General features: G+C 43.2%; 1 protein-coding gene across 1 annotated transcript in view; it reads right to left on the bottom strand.

Annotated features, from left to right (window-relative positions):
- Positions 1-301: 301 nt before the first annotated feature.
- Positions 302-22887, bottom strand: part of myom1b (myomesin 1b) — a gene marked incomplete at its 5' end in the record, with an annotated part of 43213 nt that continues 20627 nt past the window's right edge. The window contains 25 exons of the mRNA XM_083653577.1: positions 302-1091; positions 1315-1370; positions 2449-2471; positions 3626-3662; positions 4510-4673; positions 5066-5171; positions 5263-5301; positions 5637-5724; positions 5979-6053; positions 7537-7650; positions 7767-7834; positions 7939-7998; positions 9506-9650; positions 9771-9907; positions 10030-10074; positions 10881-10987; positions 11078-11234; positions 11630-11744; positions 11858-12042; positions 14012-14138; positions 14253-14449; positions 15564-15995; positions 19360-19481; positions 20718-20892; positions 21536-21719. Of these exons, the coding sequence (XP_083509703.1) occupies positions 810-1091; positions 1315-1370; positions 2449-2471; positions 3626-3662; positions 4510-4673; positions 5066-5171; positions 5263-5301; positions 5637-5724; positions 5979-6053; positions 7537-7650; positions 7767-7834; positions 7939-7998; positions 9506-9650; positions 9771-9907; positions 10030-10074; positions 10881-10987; positions 11078-11234; positions 11630-11744; positions 11858-12042; positions 14012-14138; positions 14253-14449; positions 15564-15995; positions 19360-19481; positions 20718-20892; positions 21536-21719 (3240 nt within the window). The 3' untranslated portion in view covers positions 302-809. The remainder of the gene's footprint in view (positions 1092-1314; positions 1371-2448; positions 2472-3625; positions 3663-4509; positions 4674-5065; positions 5172-5262; positions 5302-5636; positions 5725-5978; positions 6054-7536; positions 7651-7766; positions 7835-7938; positions 7999-9505; positions 9651-9770; positions 9908-10029; positions 10075-10880; positions 10988-11077; positions 11235-11629; positions 11745-11857; positions 12043-14011; positions 14139-14252; positions 14450-15563; positions 15996-19359; positions 19482-20717; positions 20893-21535; positions 21720-22887) is intronic.

Here is a 22887-nt window from a genome sequence, read left to right on the forward strand (position 1 = left end):
TAGTCTTATCAAGAAAGGAAGTGATGCAGTAATCTACTGACTGGTATTAACAGTGATCTCAAAATCATAAATAAATTGCAGGGGGTGTGACATGATAATCACCACTTAAATTAGAGTGAATGTGACAGCATAATCATTAATGAATGACAGTGAAAGGGACGTCATAACAATGGTAAATAACATAACAGTGATGGTGACCAACATCTATAATAACGACAGAACACAAACAGACAATGGAGGTGACATTATAATCACTACATTCAAAGTTATTGTGAAGAGAATGGAACAATCAATAAACAGTAAGTAGAATCCATTCAAATGGCACATTACAGTAATACCCAATGTATTTCTCTCCCTGGACGTATTAGTTTCTCTTCCTATCAACACAGGATGACCTACACTATTACCTTGTGCTTTCTTGGGGCAATTAATGTTTCAGTTCAAACTCTCCATGCCACATTTGAACTTCACATAAACAAAAAAGTAAAAAAATTGCATTAATAACAGTTTTGGGTGGGCATAATGTTTCAAATACCTCATTACTTTCAGCTAACAGGGGATTTTGATATTATTGGACCAATGGTGTGTACATACATTTTCTTTTGTGTTTTTGAAGTTACAACTTTACACTTTGGATTTTCTCTAAACCGTTCATGTTCAGATTGTATAGCACCACTACAGTTAGTGTATATTCTACACAAAACATCTAACACATCCTCAAGACTTTTTCTGTTTTCTTTTGTTTCGCTTCCAATGTTTGTTTGCTTTTAATTTTATACATAGTATTTACGTCAAGATTTGGACCGCTTTTACTTTTTCTTTGCCACTGGCACCTCCTCTTTTTTCTTGCTGGCCTCGTCTTGGAAGACACTTACGGTGAAGTCCCCGCTCTCTGTGCCGTACTTGTTCTTCACCAGGATGCTGTACTTGCCAGAGTCCGACGCATTCACGGTGGTGATGGTGAAGCTGGCAAACTTGCCCGATGCGAACTGCAGGATGAAGTGGTCGTCGGACACCATCTCCCTGTCGTTCTTCAGCCAGGTGACTTCTGGCACTGGGTCGCCCGAAATGTTACAGGTGAGATTGAGGGCCTGAGGAGAGGAAAACACGCAACAATAATTAGGGATGGGGTGATATATTGGAATTCAATATATTGCAAAACAAAAATGTGACAATACGTATCTTGGGACAGAGAAATTAATTGTGATATTAGCTAAAATAAATCTTCATAATGACGTTTCTATAAAGATCTATGTCTCAGAAATAAACATAAGGTCCCTAATCTAAAGATAATCTAATGCTAAAACAGTGTACCTTGCCCTGCTGGATGGTGACCACATCAGGCAGGCCCCCTGCTACTCGAGCACGGTCTGAAAGAAACAGCAGCAACTATAATAATAGCAATAAATAATAAACTATATTTGTTCAGCACTTTTGGAAAGAAAGTTATGAAGTGCTTTGCATAGAATAAAATAGCAGCAAAAATAAATACAGCAAATGCAAACAGGGCAGAAAGAAAAAAGTAACAACAAAGAGAGAAAGACCAATTTGGACTTCATATCAAACAGATCAACAAAATTACAAAATCCTCATGTTAGAAAAACAAGTCTATAAAAATGAGTTTTCAGTTTTTTGTGTCTTAAAAGAAGATACAGGTTTTGATCACCTTTTATTCTTGGGAACAGTGAAAAGATCTTTGTCTGCAGCTCTAAGACCACAGATTTGTACATAGGGAGATAAAAGCTCCACTATATAAACTTGGGCTAAGCTATTTATTGCTTTTAGAGTAGGCCTAATCGATAAAAAGAAGAAGAGGAGATTATATAATCAACTGGAAGCCAATGTCTGATTCTGATACGATCTCTTATAATGATCGATTAAAAGCCTTACTGCTACAGTAATTATTTTTCTGATTTCCCCCCCATGTTCTCCCCAATTGTACTTGGCCAATTTCCCCCTGCTGCCCCAATCGCTGCTCCACCCTCTGCCGATCTGGGGAAAGCGGTAGACTAGCATCATGCTTCCTCTGAGACATGTGCACTTGCCAGCCGCTTCTTTTCACCTGACAGCAGGAGCTTCACCGGCAGGACGTAACACGTGGGAGGATCACGCTATTCCCACCAGTTCCCTTTCCCCCAAACAGGCCAGACCAGAGGAGGCGCTAGTGCAGCGACCAGGACAAATACCCTCAATCCGGCTTCCCACCTGCAGACACTAGTCCTCGTGCCGGAGGTAACACGAGCATGGGAACCTGCGACCCTCGTGTTGGTAGGCAGGGAATCTACCGCTACACTACATGGACACCCACATTTTAGTTTTTTGATTGAGTACAGTATAAGGACTGGTCTTCCTGTTGTATCTACACCATTCAAAGACAGGAAATAACTTAGACCAGAAGTGCCAAACACAAAAAACTGAGCCACTAGAAGTAAACACAATCTTACTTACTTCTCTCTGCAATAGCAGCGGCTCTGATGAGGGAAAAAGAGGGAACAACAAGGTTAGATTAAAAGTGCTGAGAGTCTGAGGTTAAATGTAAGGCTTACTCTGCATTCCTACTTCCTCATATGTGAGTTATGTTAGACTTTCCGTCCCCATGGGGAAATTCATCCTCTGCATTTGACCCATCCTCTACTAGGAACCTTCCTAGAACTAGGAGCAGTGGGCAGCCGCAGTGCAGCGCCCAGGGACACAACTCCAGTTCGATTGCCAGTGCCTTGGCCAGGGGCACTGACAGGTGTATTAACCCTAACATGCAGTACATGTCTTTGATGGTGGGAGGAAACCCACATGAACACTTAAACCTGACATTGGCAGATGGGGGCGGTATAGAGAGCCAAAGTGGAACATCACTTCCTGCTTCAGCACTGTACCAGAGATTTTCATCCACCATTTATTTTCCCATAGACATTTCCTTAAAATGCTTATAAAAAATAGTTTTACTTCGTCAAACCAAACGGTTCAGATATATTTAGAAACGGGAGAGACCACGTAACATTCCACTTGGACCAAAATGTTAAAAAATCGCTGATTTAAAGAAAATATTTTTTCTGTGTTGTTTTTTTAAGTTTTGGTCAGAGTGAAATGTTCTATGGTCTCTCCCAATTCTAAATAGCTGAACCGTTTGGTTTGACGAAGTAAAACTATTTTTATAAGCATTTTACGAAATGTCTATGGGAAAATAAATGGCGGATGAAAATCTCTAGTACAGTGCTGAAGCAGGAAGTAGGTGGTCACTTTGCCTCTCTATTGTTAACGAAGGGCATAGGAAGGGCCAGGGTTCGAACACAGGACCTTCTTGCTGTGAGGCAACATATAACCGCTGAGCCACCAGGGAAGAGATGTCTGTATGAATGCTTAGAGGAAAATACTGTTTGTAACAGTAATACAATGAACTGATGTGGAACACTGACATATTTAAAATGTATGAGATTAGGTTGTTGTGAATGCTTTGGTTATGGCAACAGAAAGCTAATAATATTATTTAATTATTATTTAATCTTTTTAAAATTTGCATTTATTTTAATTTAACCTTTATCCAACCAGGCAAGTCATTAAGAACAAATTCGTATTTACAATGGCGACCTGGGAAAATGTAAAAGTCATCCAGTAAAAAGTAACTTACTTGAGTCTCTGGAATTCTGCAAATGCATCATCAAATGCTGCAAAACAAAAACAAGTTGTAAGAATCTGAGTTAGTTTTACTGGTCAAGAGTTAGTTTTACTGGTCAAATAAGTCACAAATCGGTTACATTAATCATAAACAACACAAGGTTATTTAGACGTAGAGTATGCAACATTTAAAAGCATACAGTTATGGAATCAAGTCTCTTTGAGTTAGAATATAAAGGAAGTGGTATATAAGTATACACATATAAAACAGCGTAGACAAGATAAAAATAGAAATATCTAAGATGTAGGTCCATAATCTCTACAGGATGTGTACAGAACCTGATGCATTGAGAGGAAGCTAATAGAAACAAAATAACAAGCAGAAACGTACAGATGGAGATATATAGCCTCTTTCACACATAGTTCCCTCTAAATTACTGGGATAACCTTTCAGGGACCACTCATGATTTTCACTATTCACACATGCAGCTACATTCAGGAACATTTCTGTCTTACACCTTTTCACGCATGCCATGGCAATCCTGGAATAGATGGGGCAAAGGACAGTCAAGGGGCAGCTGTGGAGAGGTGTCAGGACTGGCCTTCCCTGCAATGTTACTGCTTTCATTTACACCCAAGCGGCGCAGGGATTTTCCCTGAAATGTTACTAGGTCTTGTGGGAAAGAATTTCCCTGGCTATCGATCCTTGCTCCCATTCACACATGGCCTCATGCAGGAAATGTCCCTGGACATTTCATGGATAGGCTGCATGTGTGAAAGGCGCTTTTATGTCACTGGGTTCCAGATTATAAATAGGTCTAAATGTATAAGTATTCAGCCAAAAGTATGCAGTCGTTGTAGCCGAGTGAGGCGTTTCAAACACGTTGGCGGTCTCACCTTGACCAGCCAACTCAACAGTCCTGCGCAGACCTCCCTTTCCATCGTTGAACTCAATGCCGTATTTGCCCATGTCTTTGGCTGTGGGCTCCTTGATCTGCAGCCACAGCTGCTCTCCCACCACTCCACTCTTTATACGGTCAGAGAAGGCAATGGCTGAATCCCTGTCAGAAAGACAATACAAATAGCTCTGTCACATGGAAACATAATATCTTGGCCTGCTCCTGCTACATGTGGGAGGACCACATGTGGAAGGAGTGCTGGACTATCTCACTCAAGTGAAAGTAGTGCTACTTCAGTTCAATCCTGCTCAAAATAAAAGGAGGCCCAGAATTAGTGTAAATGCCAAACTCATTTTCACTACTTTCACACCTAAAAATAAAACTTAATACTCAGTAAAAGTGAAGTAAAAGTATAAGTAAAAGTACCCAATTGATGTCAAAAGCTGGAGCATTACTTAAAAAAGAAATCTACTCAAATACAATAAGAATTGATGTAACTAGTTCATTTCCCCACACGGTACGCACACAAACATATTAATGTACAGAGAACACACTTGTAGTGCCAGGTCACTTGGAGTAACTCGTTATAGTAGCTGACAAATGTGTAGAGTCGGATGCCTTCTTCTGTGCTTGTGATCTTCAGTGCAGTTGAGGAATTGGCTGGAATAAACCAGAGAGAGCCGATTCAAATTCACTTTGCATAAGAGAGTCAATCAAGAAGAATCAACACAATCAGAATTTTTATTCTTACCGATAACACTGAAGACTTCATTCATCAAGTCTTTGAAACCTGAAAAAGAGCCAAATGTGATCATTGGTATAATATAATATAATATAATATAATATAATATAATATAATATAATATAACATGTGTGTGTGTGTGTGTGTGTGTATATATATATATATATATATATACACACACACACACACACACACACACACACACACACACACACACACGGTATACACATATATACGGTGTATATATATATATATATATATATATATATGTGTGTGTGTGTGTGTGTGTGTGTGTGTGTGTCTGTGTGTGTGTGTGTGTGTGTGTGTGTGTGTGTGTGTGTGTGTGTGTGTGTGTGTGTGTGTGGTTGTCTGTGCAAGCTTACCTTGATCTGTCAAATTCAACTTGGAAGTGTCCTTTCCCCTCTCATCCTTCAAAACCATCTCATACACACCGGCATCTTTCTTGGAAATCTAGTAGAGGAGAGAGTAACATTACACACAGTCACAACCACCACCACACATTACTGCCATTTAGCAAAGGAATATGATTTGTATTCAACGGAAAAGGCAAGCTTTTCTCTCCTGCTATGGGTGCTGCAGGACACACACATATATGACACGAAAGCAAAAAAGCCAAAACAGACAGACAAATAAAAGCATTCTCAGGCAAAAACGGCAAAACCAGAAATATGGCCACTGGCCCACAAAAGATAACTGATCCCAACTTTAACAAGTCTTCTCAGGCTTAGGTCGTCTGCTTTTTCTGCTCCATCTGCGCCAGCGGCTGCAGGGGAGTGGCGCTGAAATGGGACATATGTGACATGTTTATATGCTACGCCTGGTAGGCAAGCGTGTCACACTACGCCACTTGGACACACACAGTTAGGGACAATACAGTGGGATGACAGTGACTTTGAGATACAGAATGGGAAAGAGATGATACTTGAGAGAAGAGATTAAAACAGAAGAGGACAACAGAAGAGTTACAGACAGATAGTGTTTAGGGTGGTGAAAAATCAGGTGTGAATTGATTTAATTATGTGTAGTATATGGCATTGTTAAGTCTTATGGCCCATTCACACTTAGAACTATTACTATAACAGAATTAGAGAAGCACGGCAGGGGGAACTTGGTATTGATTTACCGGTATCTGACATTATATGGGAAAGGAGTCTGTCAGTGGCACAACTCTGCTCAGTTAATAGCAGACACCAGCTGATTCAATCTAAAGTTGCTCACCGTCTCCACTACTCCAAGCATAAATTACACAAGATATACCCTTCTGTCTCGCCACTATTTGACAGGTGTCAGGTGTCAGAGGGCACACTATCTCATGCCTTCTGGTTCTGCCCTTCATTATCGGGATTCTGGGCCAAAATATTTGATTGGTACTCTAAGGCCTACAAGACAACCCTACAACCGGAGGCAGAACTCGCCATCTTCGGCTGCTCGGAGTCCTCACTGAACTTCCCTACAGCTGTGCAACAGTCTGAGACACTGGGGACCACTGTCGCCAAGAGACTCATTCTGAAGGAGTGGAAGTCCTCCTCTCCACCCTCTTTTCGGGTATGGCTGATGGACATGATTTCTGTTATACAGATGGAGAGACTCAGGTCCCTGAGAACCAACTCGCTTGGGAGGAACTATCTGGGACCCGTTTCTGGCCTACTTTGAGAATGACAGGTGACTGAGGTTGGGGGTGACGGATGGCTTGCCCGGCTGGTGAAAATACAATATTGAAAAAAAAAAAAACTATTACTATATAACTATAACCATACAAATATTTAAATAATTATAAAGAAATTAAATGAAATTATAGTTATCTTTATAGTTATAGTTCTAAGTGTGAATGGGCCTCTATTATGATAAGTTAAAATTATTTAAAAAGAAATACATTTTGTTAATGATATTAAAGCATCCATTGTTGTAAAGAAGCAGGAAAAAACTCTTTGGAGTCGCTGGGGAAATGAGGAAAATATAAACGTTTTAACAACTCCTTAAAGTCATTTTCACTCCATTTTCCACTCCTCATTTGTCATTTTCCACTTGAACTCACACCAACAACGTATCTTGTGTGGACCAAAGAGTCAGGGGAGAAACGCCCATGATATGTGAAGAACCCATATATTTTTGGGACAGGAAGATGAACAGAGACGTGTAATGACACCACAGTTTACAGTAATATATGCACATGAATTCACAGTGACAATTATACAATACAGAAATATACAAGTATATACATAAATTCACACAGGTCACCCTGGCTCTCCCTCATCCTCTTACCTGAGCAATCTCCAGCTTCAGCACTCCCTCTGTGAAGGTGAGTTTCTCATCTGCCTTGATCTCCCGTCCATCTTTGTACCACAGTGCAACAGTCTCCTTCTTAATGTTGCCAACCTTAAGAAAAGCAATAGAGCAGAGGGTAATGTTGCTGAAGGTGCATTACAGAATTATAAGACATAAATGTAGTATTTCGTCACAGCATGAAACATCAAGTTACGACTCAGTCTCACCTTGCATTTCAGAATAACGCAGCACTCTGGGGTCACCTCGTAACTCAAGTACTCAACAAAGTGAGGTCCTGTAACAAACATGGCAGTCATGAAGAGCTCAGTACTTTAAAATATCAAAATATATAATAGAACTTAACTCAGAGTAAGGGCAACAAATGCCAGAGTGCAGTACCTTGCTTTCTGAACCATTCTTTCCTCTGGAACTCTGATTCCTTCTGCAGCTCCTTGAACACTGCAGATGAAAAAATACAAGTGCAAATGTTCAGCTGTGATGGATGGAATTGAACTCTGTAATACTTTGCTACAATAAAATGATTTGGTAACTTGAAATTGTAATGAATACTCTATTTCAGGGGTTGCCAAACGTTTTCATCTTGGGACCCAAAAGATAAATTCTGTGTCTCCCTGGGACGCAAACTCACAAAAAACATACGGTAATGAGTTGCCATGACGACCAGTTTGGTGACCCATCCCCCACGGGTCCGTGACACAAATTGGGTCCCAACCCATAGTTTGGGAAACACTGCTCTATTGCAAAGTGGCTACAATGCTTTTATTGCCCTCTAGTGTTCACCAATAGCTCAGATGTCCTGCGAGTTCTAAATTGCTATTAGCCATAGGGTTTGACCAAGGTGGATATTTGAAGGCTGATATGATAGCAGTGTTTTTCTATCAAAGCTACCAATTGCTGATATCTTGTGACTAGTGGACAGGGCCGATCCTGGCCATTTGGGTGCCCTAAGCGTAATTGTTCTGTGGTGCCCCCCCCCCCCCCCGTAAAACTTTCAATAACTGTCAAACGAAAGACTGCAAAATCATTAATTATGAACGATACTAGTGTATCTCACATTTCATTACATGTGGGAAACAAACAATTGTTAGAATTACTGTACATGTCAGCAAACAAGTGATTGTTAAACTGTACATGCAAGCAGGGGCGGACTGGGATCATAATTCAGGCCGGGCATTAGATACCAAGCAGGCCAGGCCGATACAGGCCGACGTGCGTGCCGGCGTCCGAAGGGCGGCGGCGAAAAATTTGGGCTGTTTGAAGCCCAATTTGGGCTGTTTGAAGCCAGATTTGGACCATCTGAAGCCCGATTTGGGCCAGTTGAAGCCAGATTTGGGCCAGTTGAAGCCAGATTTGGGCCGGTTGAAGCCAGATTTGGGCCGCTTGAAGCCCAATTTGGGCCGTTTGAAGCCCAATTTGGGCCGAGTCCAATTTTACAATGAGATGCACCCTGAATAAAGTAATAAAACCACTAGTAAACCAGTAGGCGGCGCCTGGCCTGCTGTTCAGTGAGTGGCCTGACTGAGGGCACCAAAAAAAAATTTTTTTTTTTTTTTTTTTTTTTTTTTTTTTTTTTTTTTGGTGCCCTCAGTCACGTGATGCCCTACGCAGTCTGCGTACTCTGCGTAATGGGTTGGAGCGGGCCTGCTAGTGGACCATATATGACTATGAGGAATATCAATATATTAGTGTAACTCTAATTTGCCGTATGACTGTGAAAACTATAATTCATTTGAAAACATAATTCACCATCTCTAATCAGGTTTGCCATGTTCATGTCAATTTAACAAACATTACACTTGAATGTTCTCTATGCCACATGTCTTAACAATCAGAAGTGGGCCTTGAATTCCACAAGGTTGAGTTCCCCTGCTCTATGGTTACCACTCGAGCTTGGCACCATGATGTGACAGCGCGCATCGGGGGGGGGGGGGGGGGCTGAACTTACCATCCCCAATCAGCACCAAGGTGGACTGGTTCTTAGCTTTCCCATCCTGCAGCTGGAAGGTGAAGGTGCCTTCATCTGCTGGAGTCAGAGACTCCATGATCATCTCAATCACACCTGTGTTCTTGTCAAAGTTCATCTTGTATTTCTGCAAAAACAAAGACAACACATAACCCCTTCAGTCGCATCTTATGTCCCAAAAAACCCACATTACTTAGATAAGTACATTATGAGTACAAATGATTTAGGATCTTCTGTCCTGACTGACCTCTCCCTGAGTGACGGCATTGTCATTGAACACGTAGTTGATTTTGGCGTTAGCAGAGATCTTCTCTGCCTGCAGCCAGAAGCGAACTCTGCCTTTCTCCTGCAGCTCCACAGCCAGCTCCGTCTTCAGGGGAATAACTGAGAGTGAGAGTGAGAGGAGGGAGTGAAAGAGTGAGAGGAGGGAGTGAAAGAGTGAGAGCAAGTTCAAAGAAGCAGTCCAGTCCAAAGACAGCAGTGATGTGCAATGTGCAGACACTCACTGGGGAATTTGTGGTCATGACTGATCTCCAGCAGTCTTTTCAACTCTGTAGAAGATAGGAAGAGAAATAAATAAGTAAACACCAGGTCAATAAGTAAAAGTTGAAGTCATTGTTTTTTTTGTTTATACATCCATTTTGTGAAAAATCTGTCATTGATTGTTAAATCAATTATTTTATAAAGACAGTAGTGTTTGACACAAGGCCGCTCCCCCAATTCCGATCCTATAGTAACACTAGCCATATCATATCTAAAAAAAGAAAGAAAGAAAACGGCTTAAACTACTTTGTCTATTTTATTCCAATTTGTGTTTCGAAGGTTAATTACGCCATGAGCTCAAAACCTCTTAAAAGTCTCATTTTGGAGATCTTCATTGACATTACATTGACAATCTTTAAGACATTTTGAGCTCATTGCATAACGTAATTAACCCTCGACACACAAATTGGAATAAAATAGACAAAAAATAATGTAGTTTAGGCCTTTTTCTTTGCTATGATATGACTAACGTTACTATACTGTAGCACCATAAGTGGGGGAGCGGCCTAACATCAAACATGATACGCACATCACGCAGGTGCAAGGCTATAGCAGCAAAGGATGTATCGATGAAAAAAGGGTAGAGCCTGCACACTTACTCCAACACCCACATAGGTTAATGAAGAACGACAACTTTTTGATCCAACATTGGATCTTGGTCAAGGTCAGAACTTTCTGACCTTGACGAAGATCCAATGGTTGAAATTTTGTTGTCGTTCTTCATTAAACTACGTGGGTTGGAGAAAGTGTGTTCGCTCGACCCTTTTATTGTAAGAAATAGGCTAGAAAACTGTCAACAGACAGCGTGACCTACCCTCCGCTGAGAAGGTGTAGCTGGAGGAAACACCCCCAGTGTGAGTGACAGCGCAGGAGTAAATTCCAATGTCCTCTTCCGCAGGAGTTTTGAAAATGGCTTTGGACCTGCAGTGAAAAAGCACATGAACGTCAGAATGCTGAGCAGCGGCATGTTGATAAAATAGTGTCAACTTCATCAAACCAATGTCGCCTCACTTGTTCCCCTTGACCTCTAGAGTCATGCGGGATGAGTCTGTGATTTCCTCGTAATTCTTTGACCACACAAATTTGGAGTCTGGGGTCACGTTACAGCACTCGAAGTTCAGGGAAATCACACCGTCGTCGTCAACGTCCACCGCTATCTCCTTGGTACCTGAGACCCAAAGAAGGTTGTGTTAAAGCTTGAAATAAATGCTTAGAGCCATATCTTACGCGCAAGTGCAAGAGCGAATCTTTGCTAGTTTCTAGCACTCAAAATATCCCTTTTTTCTGTTAATTACCAATGGGTCGCTGAAACACGTCCTTTGATGTACTGACCCTGGGTTAATACAAAAAAGCAGAGATTTTAGTGCTAGAAACTAGCAAAGATTTGCCCTTGCACTTGGGCGTAAGATATGGCCCATAGTGTTTGAATATGCGAGCCACTGGGGATCTATACACATGATTGAGAATTAATAAGAACAACAATATTAAAAACGCCTACTACAACTACCAATAATAATCATAATCATGATCATGGATTTATCTAAACTTGCACTTTTTCCCCACCAGATTTAGTCATAGCCCGCATTGGCTCCGTGGGAACAGAGGCTCTTCCGACACCGGCTTTATTCTGAGCACGAACACGGAACACATACGACTCTCCCTCCTGCAGGCCCTTAATCTGTAAATAAACAGAAAGAAAACAACTGAAAATGCCATCACACATCAGTTGCCGCCACATTGGGAAAATGTGTTTCTCAGCATCTCAGCGTGAGGACTTGCGGCGGCAGTGACCTTGATGTAGGTCTTGTCGGTAGCCTTCTCGTTGACTCCTCTCCATAGCTCCTCCACCGCATCCACTTCCTTGATGTCAATATAGAAGCCATTGACTTTGTCGCGGCCCTGGTACACAGGTGCTTTCCACAGCAACACCACAGAGCTGCTGCGCACCTCTGTGATATGCAGGTCATGAGGAGGTCCTGCGGTCCATCAGCAAGAGAAAGAAAGGTTAGAAAGACAACGGAAACGCAAGTGATATAAAAACTGGCTTTTTTTCTCCACAATTATGCTCGGCCAATTCCCCCTGCTGTCCCGGTCGTTGCTCCACACGGCCTCTGCCCATCTGGGGAGAGTTGTGTAGACTAGCACATGGCATGCTTGCTCCGATACATGTGCAGTCACCAGCTGCTTCTTTTCACCTGACAGCAAAGGAAGTTTCACCGGCAGGACGTATGGATCATGCTATTCCTGCAGTTCCCCTCAACCCCAAATAGGCCCCCCGACCGACCAGAGGAGGCACTAGTGCAGCGACCAGGACATACTACACCCTTAATCCGGCTTCCCACCCACAGACACGGCCAACTGTGCCTGTATGGACGCCTGACCAAGCCGGAGGTAACACGGGGGCTCGAACCTGCGACCCTTGTGTTGGTAGGAAGGGAATCTACCGCTGCAGTACTTGGGCACCCAAAACTCAGGAATACTGAATCTGCGTCAACATTATAAGATTAAACTCATTAAGTAACATCTTGTGTGTTTCATACAGAACTGTGAGCCTGGGTATGCGCAAATGCCTAAATCTCATCAATAACATTAACGAAGTGGCCCTGACAAAATAATAACTTGTTGTCTTCTAGAAGAAGGGGGTCACCTCTTATTACACATCTTCTTAAAGTGCTATAATTATCATTGGTTGTTCATATGGCCTTAAATACTTTTTTTACCTTTATTGTAGACTATCTGTATTAACATAATCATGAATATTCAATCAATCTACCGGTTGATCTTCATTCCTAGCCTCACCTATGGTCATGAAGGATGGGTCATGACCGAAAGAACAAGCGGCCAAAATGGGTTTTCACAGAAAAGGGATAAGGTGAGAAGCTCAGTCATCTGTGAGGAATTCGGAGTAGAGCCACTGCTCCTTTGAGTAGAAAGGAGCCTGTTAAGGTGGTTCGGGCATCTGGTAAGGATGCCACCTGGTTCCAGGCACATTCAGCTGGAGACCACGGGGCAGACCGAGGGCTAGGTGGAGAGGTTCTATCTCCACGCTGGCCTCGGGATCCCCCAGTCAGAGCTGACTAATGTGGCCAGGGAAAGGGAAATTTGGGGTTCAGTTCACTGCCGGCTACCGCCGGATGGATGGATGAAAATTCAATGCTATAAAACTCTGTAATCATGCAGATTTTGAGCTCCTTGGCTCCCAACCTGCAGATTGAATAAAGCTGTTAAACTGCCACTCTCTCATCCTGTTTTCTTATACAATACTAATAAAGCTGTTAAACTGCCACTCTCTCATCCTGTTTTCTTATACAATACTAATAAAGCTGTTAAACTGCCACTCTCTCATCCTGTTTTCTTATAAAATACTAATAAAGCTGTTAAACTGCCACTCTCTCATTCTGTTTTCTTATACAATACTAATAAAGCTGTTAAACTGCCACTCTCTCATCCTGTTTTCTTATACAATACTAATAAAGCTGTTAAACTGCCACTCTCTCATCCTGTTTTCTTATACAATACTAATAAAGCTGTTAAACTGCCACTCTCTCATCCTGTTTTCTTATACAATACTAATAAAGCTGTTAAACTGCCACTCTCTCATTCTGTTTTCTTATACAATACTAATAAAGCTGTTAAACTGCCACTCTCTCATCCTGTTTTCTTATACAATACTAATAAAGCTGTTAAACTGCCACTCTCTCATCCTGTTTTCTTATACAATACTAATAAAGCTGTTAAACTGCCACTCTCTCATCCTGTTTTCTTATACAATACTAATAAAGCTGTTAAACTGCCACTCTCTCATCCTGTTTAATAAAGCTGTCAAACTGCCACTCTCTCATCCTGTTTTCTTACACAATACTAAACATTTCCTTGTAGCTTATGAAAACATGTTCTCAATAGGTTACAGTTCATTAAAGACAAGAGGCACTGGTATTCCCCCACCTGGCACAGCGATGGTCCACTCCTCACACAGGAAGGTGTCACTGGGCAGCGAAGGGATGCCGACACCCGCCATATTGGCAGCTCGCACCTGGAACTGGTACTTCCTGTTCTCCTTCAGGTCAGACACCTGCAGGGACAGAGGCAGGCATCAAGACAAGATTTTTTTTTTTTTTTATCCTAAACAGTGAAGAGATAAATTGGGTGAAATTGTAGATGTGTGTTAAAGAGGGTGTTAACTCACTCTGTAGGCCCTGTCACTGACAGACTTGATGTTGGCCTCGTGCCACTTTCCCGGGACTCCGTCAACAACCTCACGGTAATCCACAAAGTAGCCGGTGATGTCGGCACCACCGATGAAGGTGGGCTGCTTCCATGCCAGCACCATGGCGTCGCGCACACACTCCAAAACAGTGATACCATGAGGGGGTGTAGGGGATGCTAAGGTAGCAGAGAACTCAAATTAACATCACACTGTCTCAGCAGGGAAACTATGAAGTAATGGGAAACTGAAGCATTATAATGATGTGGTACTTTGATCACTGAATCCTATAATATTGTATTTCGGGAGTTTATTGTATGCTGTCATTTGTTGATACTGTTGAGCTTCAATGTTCCATTACTGAAAACTTTTCCTTTTACAGCAATAATGTGTAGCCAAATACTTGCTATAAGACAATATTGCAATTGCACCTTTTGGCTTTTATGTTAAGCTGTTTTATTAAGAGCCATTAATCATAAAGTATAAAACAATTGCTTGTATATTATGTAGGATCCAAAGCAATGAGAATATAAGACACGGTGATTTCTGGGACCAGTCTAAAGAGGTGATTGTGAGGGAGAGCTCTCTCCCCAGGGAGGATAGTGTTACAAATGGGCCTGTCATACACAAATAGTCACGTGTACTTGATATCCTCCGCTATTTAAGGGAAGTGGGTTGGTGAGAGCATCCGGGAGGGAGGCGTCATAAGAAGTTCACAGTACGCTACCAAAAAGGTCTCAGGTCACAAGTGTCCAGTTCTTGCGTTGGGTTGGATGACCCACTTTTCAAGGACAGGTGATTGGCTGGCTCCTGCCGTGTCATACAGTACTTCTATGTGTGTTAATGTGCCCACGAGCGGCCAAAGTGATGGTGCGTCCTAAGGAGCCAGGTGAAGGATGACCAACACAAAGGCCCAGCAGTAAGGCCTTGTGTTAGCTTGTGTGTGTGACGCAGCCTTGTGACAGTGGAGGCCAGCAAAACATCTGGAAGACGTGACTGTGTCGAGTTAAACCTCAGTTAGCTGGTGCTTTACAGTCACTTACCTTTGGAAAACAGGCCTACCAGTAGAGCACTACACCTACTGTTTATTGTATATTTTATGTCATTTTCCTGTGAATGTGAAAGTAGAACCTTGCTTAACTGATATGACATGGGACATTTTCCCTCTGTACTTTGTAAAGGTGGGGTAGGGAATGTCTTTTCAAAACACAATGTGTCTCCTAATTGGGAGGGAAAATGGTCATTGTATTTGATTTGTTTTATTTGGAGTTGGTATCTCTGTCCAGTGCTCACCTGCCGAGTCTCTCCTGGGCCTCTCTCTCTCCCGGTTAGCAGAGAACTTACATGCTTGCCCAATCACAGACTCACTGGCTGCAACTACAGCCTGATCCTTAAGCTCACCCGTGTCTGGGACTATGTCAGTAAGTGAGTCAGGAACTGAGCCTGACACAGACTCTGAGCACAGGTCTTTGGCCAGGACAGGGGCCCAGGTCACACTGCCTCTCTTGCCCCCCCTGTTTTTACCCTCCATGGTTACGGGCTCGGAGCGGCCTGAGCTAGCTGCCCCGGGGTCAGTGTCAGCCTGAGCTTTGCGTTTTGCCATAGTGTCAGGGGGGGACTGGACAGTTTCATGCGTGCCCGTCCAGCGTGGCCTGTGCTCGGTTAGTCGGCCCACGTTACCCCCCGGCCCCATCTCCAGCAACACACCATGAGGAATACCGCCCCCTACAGGAGTTAGCAGAGAAAAGCAAAAGAGCCATTTTTTTATTTATTTAGAACAGGCAGAGCATTCGTTCACAAAAAACAGCTCAATTCTCGAAAGAAGGAGAAGAACAGAAAGCATTATTCTGCATATCAACCTGCAATCAAATTCAGGAAAATGTCTTCATCTGACTGGGTGTGAAAAATGAAGACAAGATGACCAACAAGTGACATCCGTGTTAGGAGGCTAGAAGCAGGCGCCATTTGGGATTAGCAAAAAGCACAGGCTTGTGAAGTCTGACAGCCAATGAAAAAGCACAGGCTTGTGAAGTCTGACAGCCAATGAAAAAGCACAGGCTTGTGAAGTCTGACAGCCAATGAAAAAGCACAGGCTTGTGAAGTCTGACAGCCAATGAAAAAGCACAGACTTGTGAAGTCTGACAGCCAATGAGCATGGAAGGGCAGGGTTTGTACCAATCCTTTATGAAAGAAAACACTGATATTTGGTAATGATGCCAATGGATTTCATCATCTCGAAGATTTAAACTCAAAAGATAAAATAGAAGTTCTGTTTTTTTTTTGTATACACCAGAACTTTCCCAAGCCTGAACATATTCGATTCTTTGTCATTTAACACAGTACCAATTGGATTTATTAATGCATTTCCTGAGAGACTATCAATACTGCTGCTTGTACCTTAAGCCAGGGGTTCCCAACCTTTTTTGTGCCAAGGACCGGTAGATACATAGAAAAAAAAGTTGCGGACCGGTTGTCAATTTTAATGGTTTTAGTTACATATATATTTACTCACCAGGTGGCGACAAAGGGTAAATAACAGCCTTTTGTGTTGTACTGTATGTAGCCTACAGTATTTATGTTTTTGTTTCAACTACAAACATAAATATTATTATTATTATTATTATTATTATTATTATTATTATTATTATTATTATTATTATTATTATTATTATTATTATTATTATTATTATTTATTTATTTTTACCCGGCTTGCGGCCCGGTACCAAATGCGTTGCGGCCCGGTACCGGTCCGTGGCCCGGTGGTTGGGGACCACTGCCTTAAGCAACTGTGCTTGTTTAAGCAACTGTGCTGAGAAATACATTGGCATTGTTACTAAGAATGATTCATAAGGGGAAACAGAGCATGCCAATGATTGAGAGGAGACCATGCATCTCTGACAAATACAACAGTTGCTTTGTTCTGTTTTGGGTCTGTGTTGTACAGCATCTGCTTCTTTCATTCAACTCAAATTAGATCATGAATATATTCCAGACAATACTCATAATAAATATCAGTATATTCATTCAAATGAGTGAGATATTGAACAGAGCAACACCACTGGCAGGTTAGAGCTCAGAGATGAAAGGTTAGAGAAAGACAAACGCAATGCAGATTAAAGGGTGCAGGTGGGCTGGGGGAGGTGTGCGCATGTGGGGGGGGGGGGTACCTTTAAAAACAGGCGGGGTTTGCCGACACGTCTCGTGCCCAGGATAGGTGAGGGAAATGGGGGGAGGGGAGTGTGCGAATGACAGTGGAACGCAAGGTGGGCTGGTTTGTAACGACCGCTGAGTTGGATCGCACTGACCCAAATTAGAGGAAGTCTACAAGTCCTGACCCTGACCCCGCCTCAGGCTGTGTGCAGGGGGGTGGGGGGGAGGAGACAGGTGGGGCTAGACAGTGTGGAGGAGGGGGGAGGGCACACGACAGTGCAGAATAACGTGACAGGGTGACATGGTGCAACCATGGAAGAGAACGCGTGGATGTACAGTATAGATGCTGATGATGTAAAGAGTTGAAGACATGTCTCAAAAGACTCAACATCGTATGAGAAAATACACAGTAATCGGTGACAATTCTGGCATCTTTTTCATAATGATACATGCTAACAAGCTCAATCCTTCCAGAAATTAAGCCTTACTTTAAGGAGAAGTCCACCCTCTGATACTATTACACTAATCATCAATGTGTGATGTTCAATGCATTCCAGGAGTTATTTACTTATTTACTTGTAATTACTTACAGTAATTTTAGACTGGCATCGCCAGACCAATTCACATTGCACTGCATTGCATTTGCAGCTGCCACAGAGAATGAAAATGAGCTAGCTGGCAGGTTTGTCAGGTTCCCAGCCTACTGTAATTTACTTTGCACACAAAATTATATGTCTGGAGAATTGGAATATCTCAACATCATGTTTAACCCATTACTGACAGGAAAAAAAAAAAAAAAAAAAACAGAACGCCCGCACCGCGGATATATGCCTCCACCAACAAGTGAGCAGTCGCCATGCATGTCTGTCCAGACTTTGATGTTTGAGCCAAATGTGAAGAAATTCCGTCAAGGTGTTACTGAGATATGGCGTTACCGAGCGTGAAAATGGCATCCGTGAGGTCACAGTGACCTTGACCTTTGACCACCGAAATGTAATCAGTTCATCCTTGAATTCAAGTCGACGTTTGAGCCAAATTGGAAGAAATTTCGTCAAGGCGTTCCTCAGATATGGCGTTAAAGAGCTTGGAATGGAGGTTTGTGGGGTCACAGTGACCTTGAACTTTGACCTTTAACCACCAAAATCGAATCAGTTCATCCTCGAGTCCAAGTGGAGGTTTGAGGCAAATTTGATGAAATTCCATCATGGCGTTCCAGAGATATCGCATTAACAAGGATGAAACGAGCGGTCGTGAGGTCACAGTGACCTTGAACTTTGACCTTTGACCACCAGAATCTAATCAGTTCATCCTTGAGTCCAAGTGGATGTTTGAGGCAAATTCAAAGAAATTCCATCAAGGTGGTCCGGAGATATCGTGTTAACAAACTTGAAAATGGCGTTCGAGAGGTCACAGTGACCTTGACCTTTGATCACCAAAATGTAATCAGTTCATCCTTGCATGCAAATTGATGTCTGAGCCAAATTGGAAAAAAATCCGTCAAGGCGTTCCTGAGATATCGTGTTAACGAACTTGGGAATGGCATTCGTGAGGTCACAGTGACCTTGAACTTTGACCTTTGACCACCAAAATCTAATCAGTTCATCCATGAGTCGAAGTCGACATTTGAGGCAAATTTGATTAAATTCCGTAAAGGCGTTCCTCAGATATCGCGTTAACGAACATCGGACGGACGTTCGGACAAGCCGGCCTGGCTATCGCCGGCGGAGGCATAAAAATATACACAATAACAACACAGTGGACCCAGAAATGCAAGGTTCATCACCAATATCTATTATTTTTGATAAATAATAATAAAGTGTTTTAGTGTTTTATGGATTTTTCATTTAAACCATAAACCTGAATATAAAAACAGTATCCTATCTCAATATCACTCCTAGCTTCCTGTAATAGGGACGTCTGACGCCTCCATCTTACTCACCAATAGCAGCCTTCACCTCCACAGGCTCAGACTCCTGGGAGCACTGGCTGAGCCCTGCAGCGTTCACCGCCTTCACCCTGAACACGTAACTCTGTCCTGTCACCAGACCGTGGCAGATAAACCTGAACACACATGATAGGATTTAGCACTTACAGAGAGCATGACACACTCACAACATTTTAAATAGTAGCTTTTAGTTGTAGTCATAATGAAGTTGAGTCACAGGTAGGTCTGGGTATCGTTTAAACATTTACGACACCAGTACCAATATGAGTAAAGTGATACTGATACCAATAGAGTACGGTACTTCATAATGCTTTTTTTCTTCTGTTTTCAGTTTCTGTTTCTGATCCTAATCCTTTCTCATTTTATGCATTTACTTTTATAAGATGCCACAAGCATGTAGTATAGAGAGCCAAAGTCGACGTCACTTCCTGCTTCAGCATGCGCACCAAGAGATTTCTTCCACCATTTATTTTCCCATAGACATTGCGTAAAATGCTTATGGAAATAGCATATAAAAAAAAAAAATGTTTTGGTCTGAGTGAAATGTTCTATGTTCTCGCCTGATTCTAAATATAGAATAATATGAATCGCTTGATTTCGCAGACTTTATGGGTTGTAACTGCTGCTACATGTATAGTGCACCAATCACACGTCACACTAAGTTGAAGAACGCTTGCGGTGATTGGCTGCGATTAAAACCATAGAAATCGGCATTTTTTCTAGATCTGTTGCTGCATTCATGTGCTCCTCAGATGGTCCAATTTTCCGAGCGTGCAAGTCATTTTTCCAACGTTTGTGTGTTCATGTGCTTGTGATGTCGGAATGATCGAAATGTGTAAACCAAATCAGGATTAATGCCAATAGGTAACTTTCCCAACTAATGTAGCCCACTCTACATGGACAGGGACAGCTACTAAAGGTAATACCATATTACAAATTACATGTAAGCAAAATAAAAAATATCTTGCCATCAACAAAGCATAGATCTACTTTACTCCGTCATTTTTCTGCCTCTATGGTTTCTGCATATATGACGTCAAGTCGGCAACTCGTGTAGACATTTTTTCGCAGGGTTTCCGAGTTGTTCCGACTTGAGTGGCCGTTCACATGAATTTTCGGAATCGGAATCGGAATCTTGTTTTTCCGACTCCGACAACACATGAACACAGCATGTGTTCAAAAAGGATCGAATACAGGTATCGTTTGACTGGAGAAGTTTCAATACCACTTGGTATTGGGTTATTTTGGTCGATACCTATTGAGTAACTCAATGGTACTAATACCCAGCCCTATACAAAGGGTATAGTGTCTGTAAAATAGGCCCATCAGTAAGGATTTAAGTATTTCTTTACCTGGTGGCATTGACAGGCTTGTTGTTGCATGGCTCCCAGACATTGCTGTTCACGATGCTGCACTCAATGTAGTATCCCACCAGCTCTTTGGCCTCGCGGGACGCGTCCCAAGACACAACCACCGATGTGTCTGTGTTTCTAATAGGAACAACACGACCCGGGGCGGACGGGACATCTGTGGACCCGGAAGACAAAAAGCTGAGCTGCTGGTGGAGATGTGTGTGTGTTGTGTGTGTGCATGTGTACTTGTGTGTGTGTGTGTGTGTGTCCCCCCCCCCCCCCCCCTGATTTTCTATCCCATTTTTATCTCCCGTCAGTGCAATTTTTAATTTATCTATCCTGGTTGCTGCTCCACCCTCTGCTGATCTGGGGAGAGCCAAAACTGGCTCCATGCTTCCTCCGAGACATGGGCAGTTAGCCAGCCGCTTCTTTTCACCTGACAGGGGAAGCTTCACCGGTAGGACAAAGCACGTGGGAGGTTCACGCTATTCCAACGAGTTCCCCTCCCTCCGAACAGGCGCCCCTAACGACCAGAGGAGGCACCACATCAGCGACCAGGATATTGCATGTTTTGGTGTGGGGTTCCTATAGGAAGGAAACCCCCAGGGGGCATGGGGAGAACATGCAAACTCCACACAGAAAGGCCCTTTTTTGACGACCCCAACCGGGCGGCGGGCACTCGAGGACATGCGGACGGGCACGCACTCCTTCAGCGCTCACAGCGTCCCAGGTGGGAATCGAACGCAGGACCTTCTAGCTGTGAGGCGACAGCGCTTACCACTGCACCACCATGCCCCCACTTGTGTGTGTGTTCTCACCGAGCTTGTCGCCAACGGTGATGGCATCAGTGGGGGATGAAGGCTCGCCGACACCAGCAGAGTTGCAGCAACGGACACGGAAGTGGTAGGACTTCCCCTCGGCGAGGTCAAACAGAGCAAAGCGGGGAGACTTGACTGGGATCTCTGTGTTCACCCTCTGCCAGCTGGCTGTGCCGGCGACACACTGAAACACAAGGAGGAAAGTCAAAGAGTCATCCATCATAGATACTTTTGCATGTAATAGTTTTGATTAGCCAGTTCTGTTTCATTCCTTCCTGACGGCCAGTGGCACTATAAGTGGATATATTACTCCTCCAGCTCCGCACAGATCGAGGTCTTATGCAAACAAAGTCATGCACGTGACATGTAGGCCACCCGGTGGTAGCCTACTTCTGGCCTCTTTGATCTTCTCGCTGTTCCCGACGTAGTTCCGTGTTTCAGTTCTGTTGCAGGTCCAAGGAGAGGTAAGCACACTGTGTTGTTGTTTGGTGTTTGACATCCTGCCTGTGACTCCTTTGTCAGAGTGCAATTCGTTGCCCTCTAAGGCTGTGGTACTTGTTAAGTTATCCTACCTCTCCTTTTCTATTGCAGCTACACTGACTGTCTGAGCCATAGTCCTTGCTTGGATTAACTGGCTACACATGCAATTCAGATGAACAGGCTAGCTAGCAGCAGGCTGGATTAGCCTGACTGGCTAGCCACTTGTTTGTCTAGTTGCGGTTGTCTGCTGGAGGTTCTGATTCGCGTCCTGTGGCCTAGTCACAAATAATTTTGTGACTAGATTTCTTGGCCTGGCCCCCTATTAATTGCATTTGACGATGCTGGAGCGTACCTCCTGTGGAGCTAAATTTCATGTTGAGCATGGCCATGAGTTGTGGCCCAGGTGCTTGGGTGTGGGTCACCTTAGGGAAGCCCTGTCCGACCCATGCATTAACTGCTGCCATCTATTTGGGGATGGCCTTTCACCCTCTGTAGTCTGTCATACAAGCTCTGGTTCCCACAAACAGCGGGAGAAGCACAGAGGCAGGCCACACTGAGAGCACAGTAGCCCTACACGAACAAAGGCTGGAAGGCTCCCTCTTGCCAAGACATGGCAGCTTTACATGCTGAAATAAGACAGCTTAAAGCATGGGTGGGTGCGGGCCTCCACCTTCCCCACCTCTGGTGGTCCCCTGGGATTCGGATGAGGAAAGGGATAATGTCATGTTGACAAGGGCTTTAAACTCTATGTTTCAAGCCCACAAAGGTGCATTTAGCCCCAGGGAGGATCCTCATGGTCATTCCAGATGCCTGAGCCTGTGAGCTTACAGGCTAAGGTGCTTCCGCACCGGGAGCGTCCCCCCCCCCATGCG

The sequence above is a fragment of the Poromitra crassiceps genome, assembly GCF_964638095.1.
Source record: "Poromitra crassiceps genome assembly, chromosome: 2".
Lineage (NCBI taxonomy): Eukaryota > Metazoa > Chordata > Actinopteri > Beryciformes > Melamphaidae > Poromitra > Poromitra crassiceps.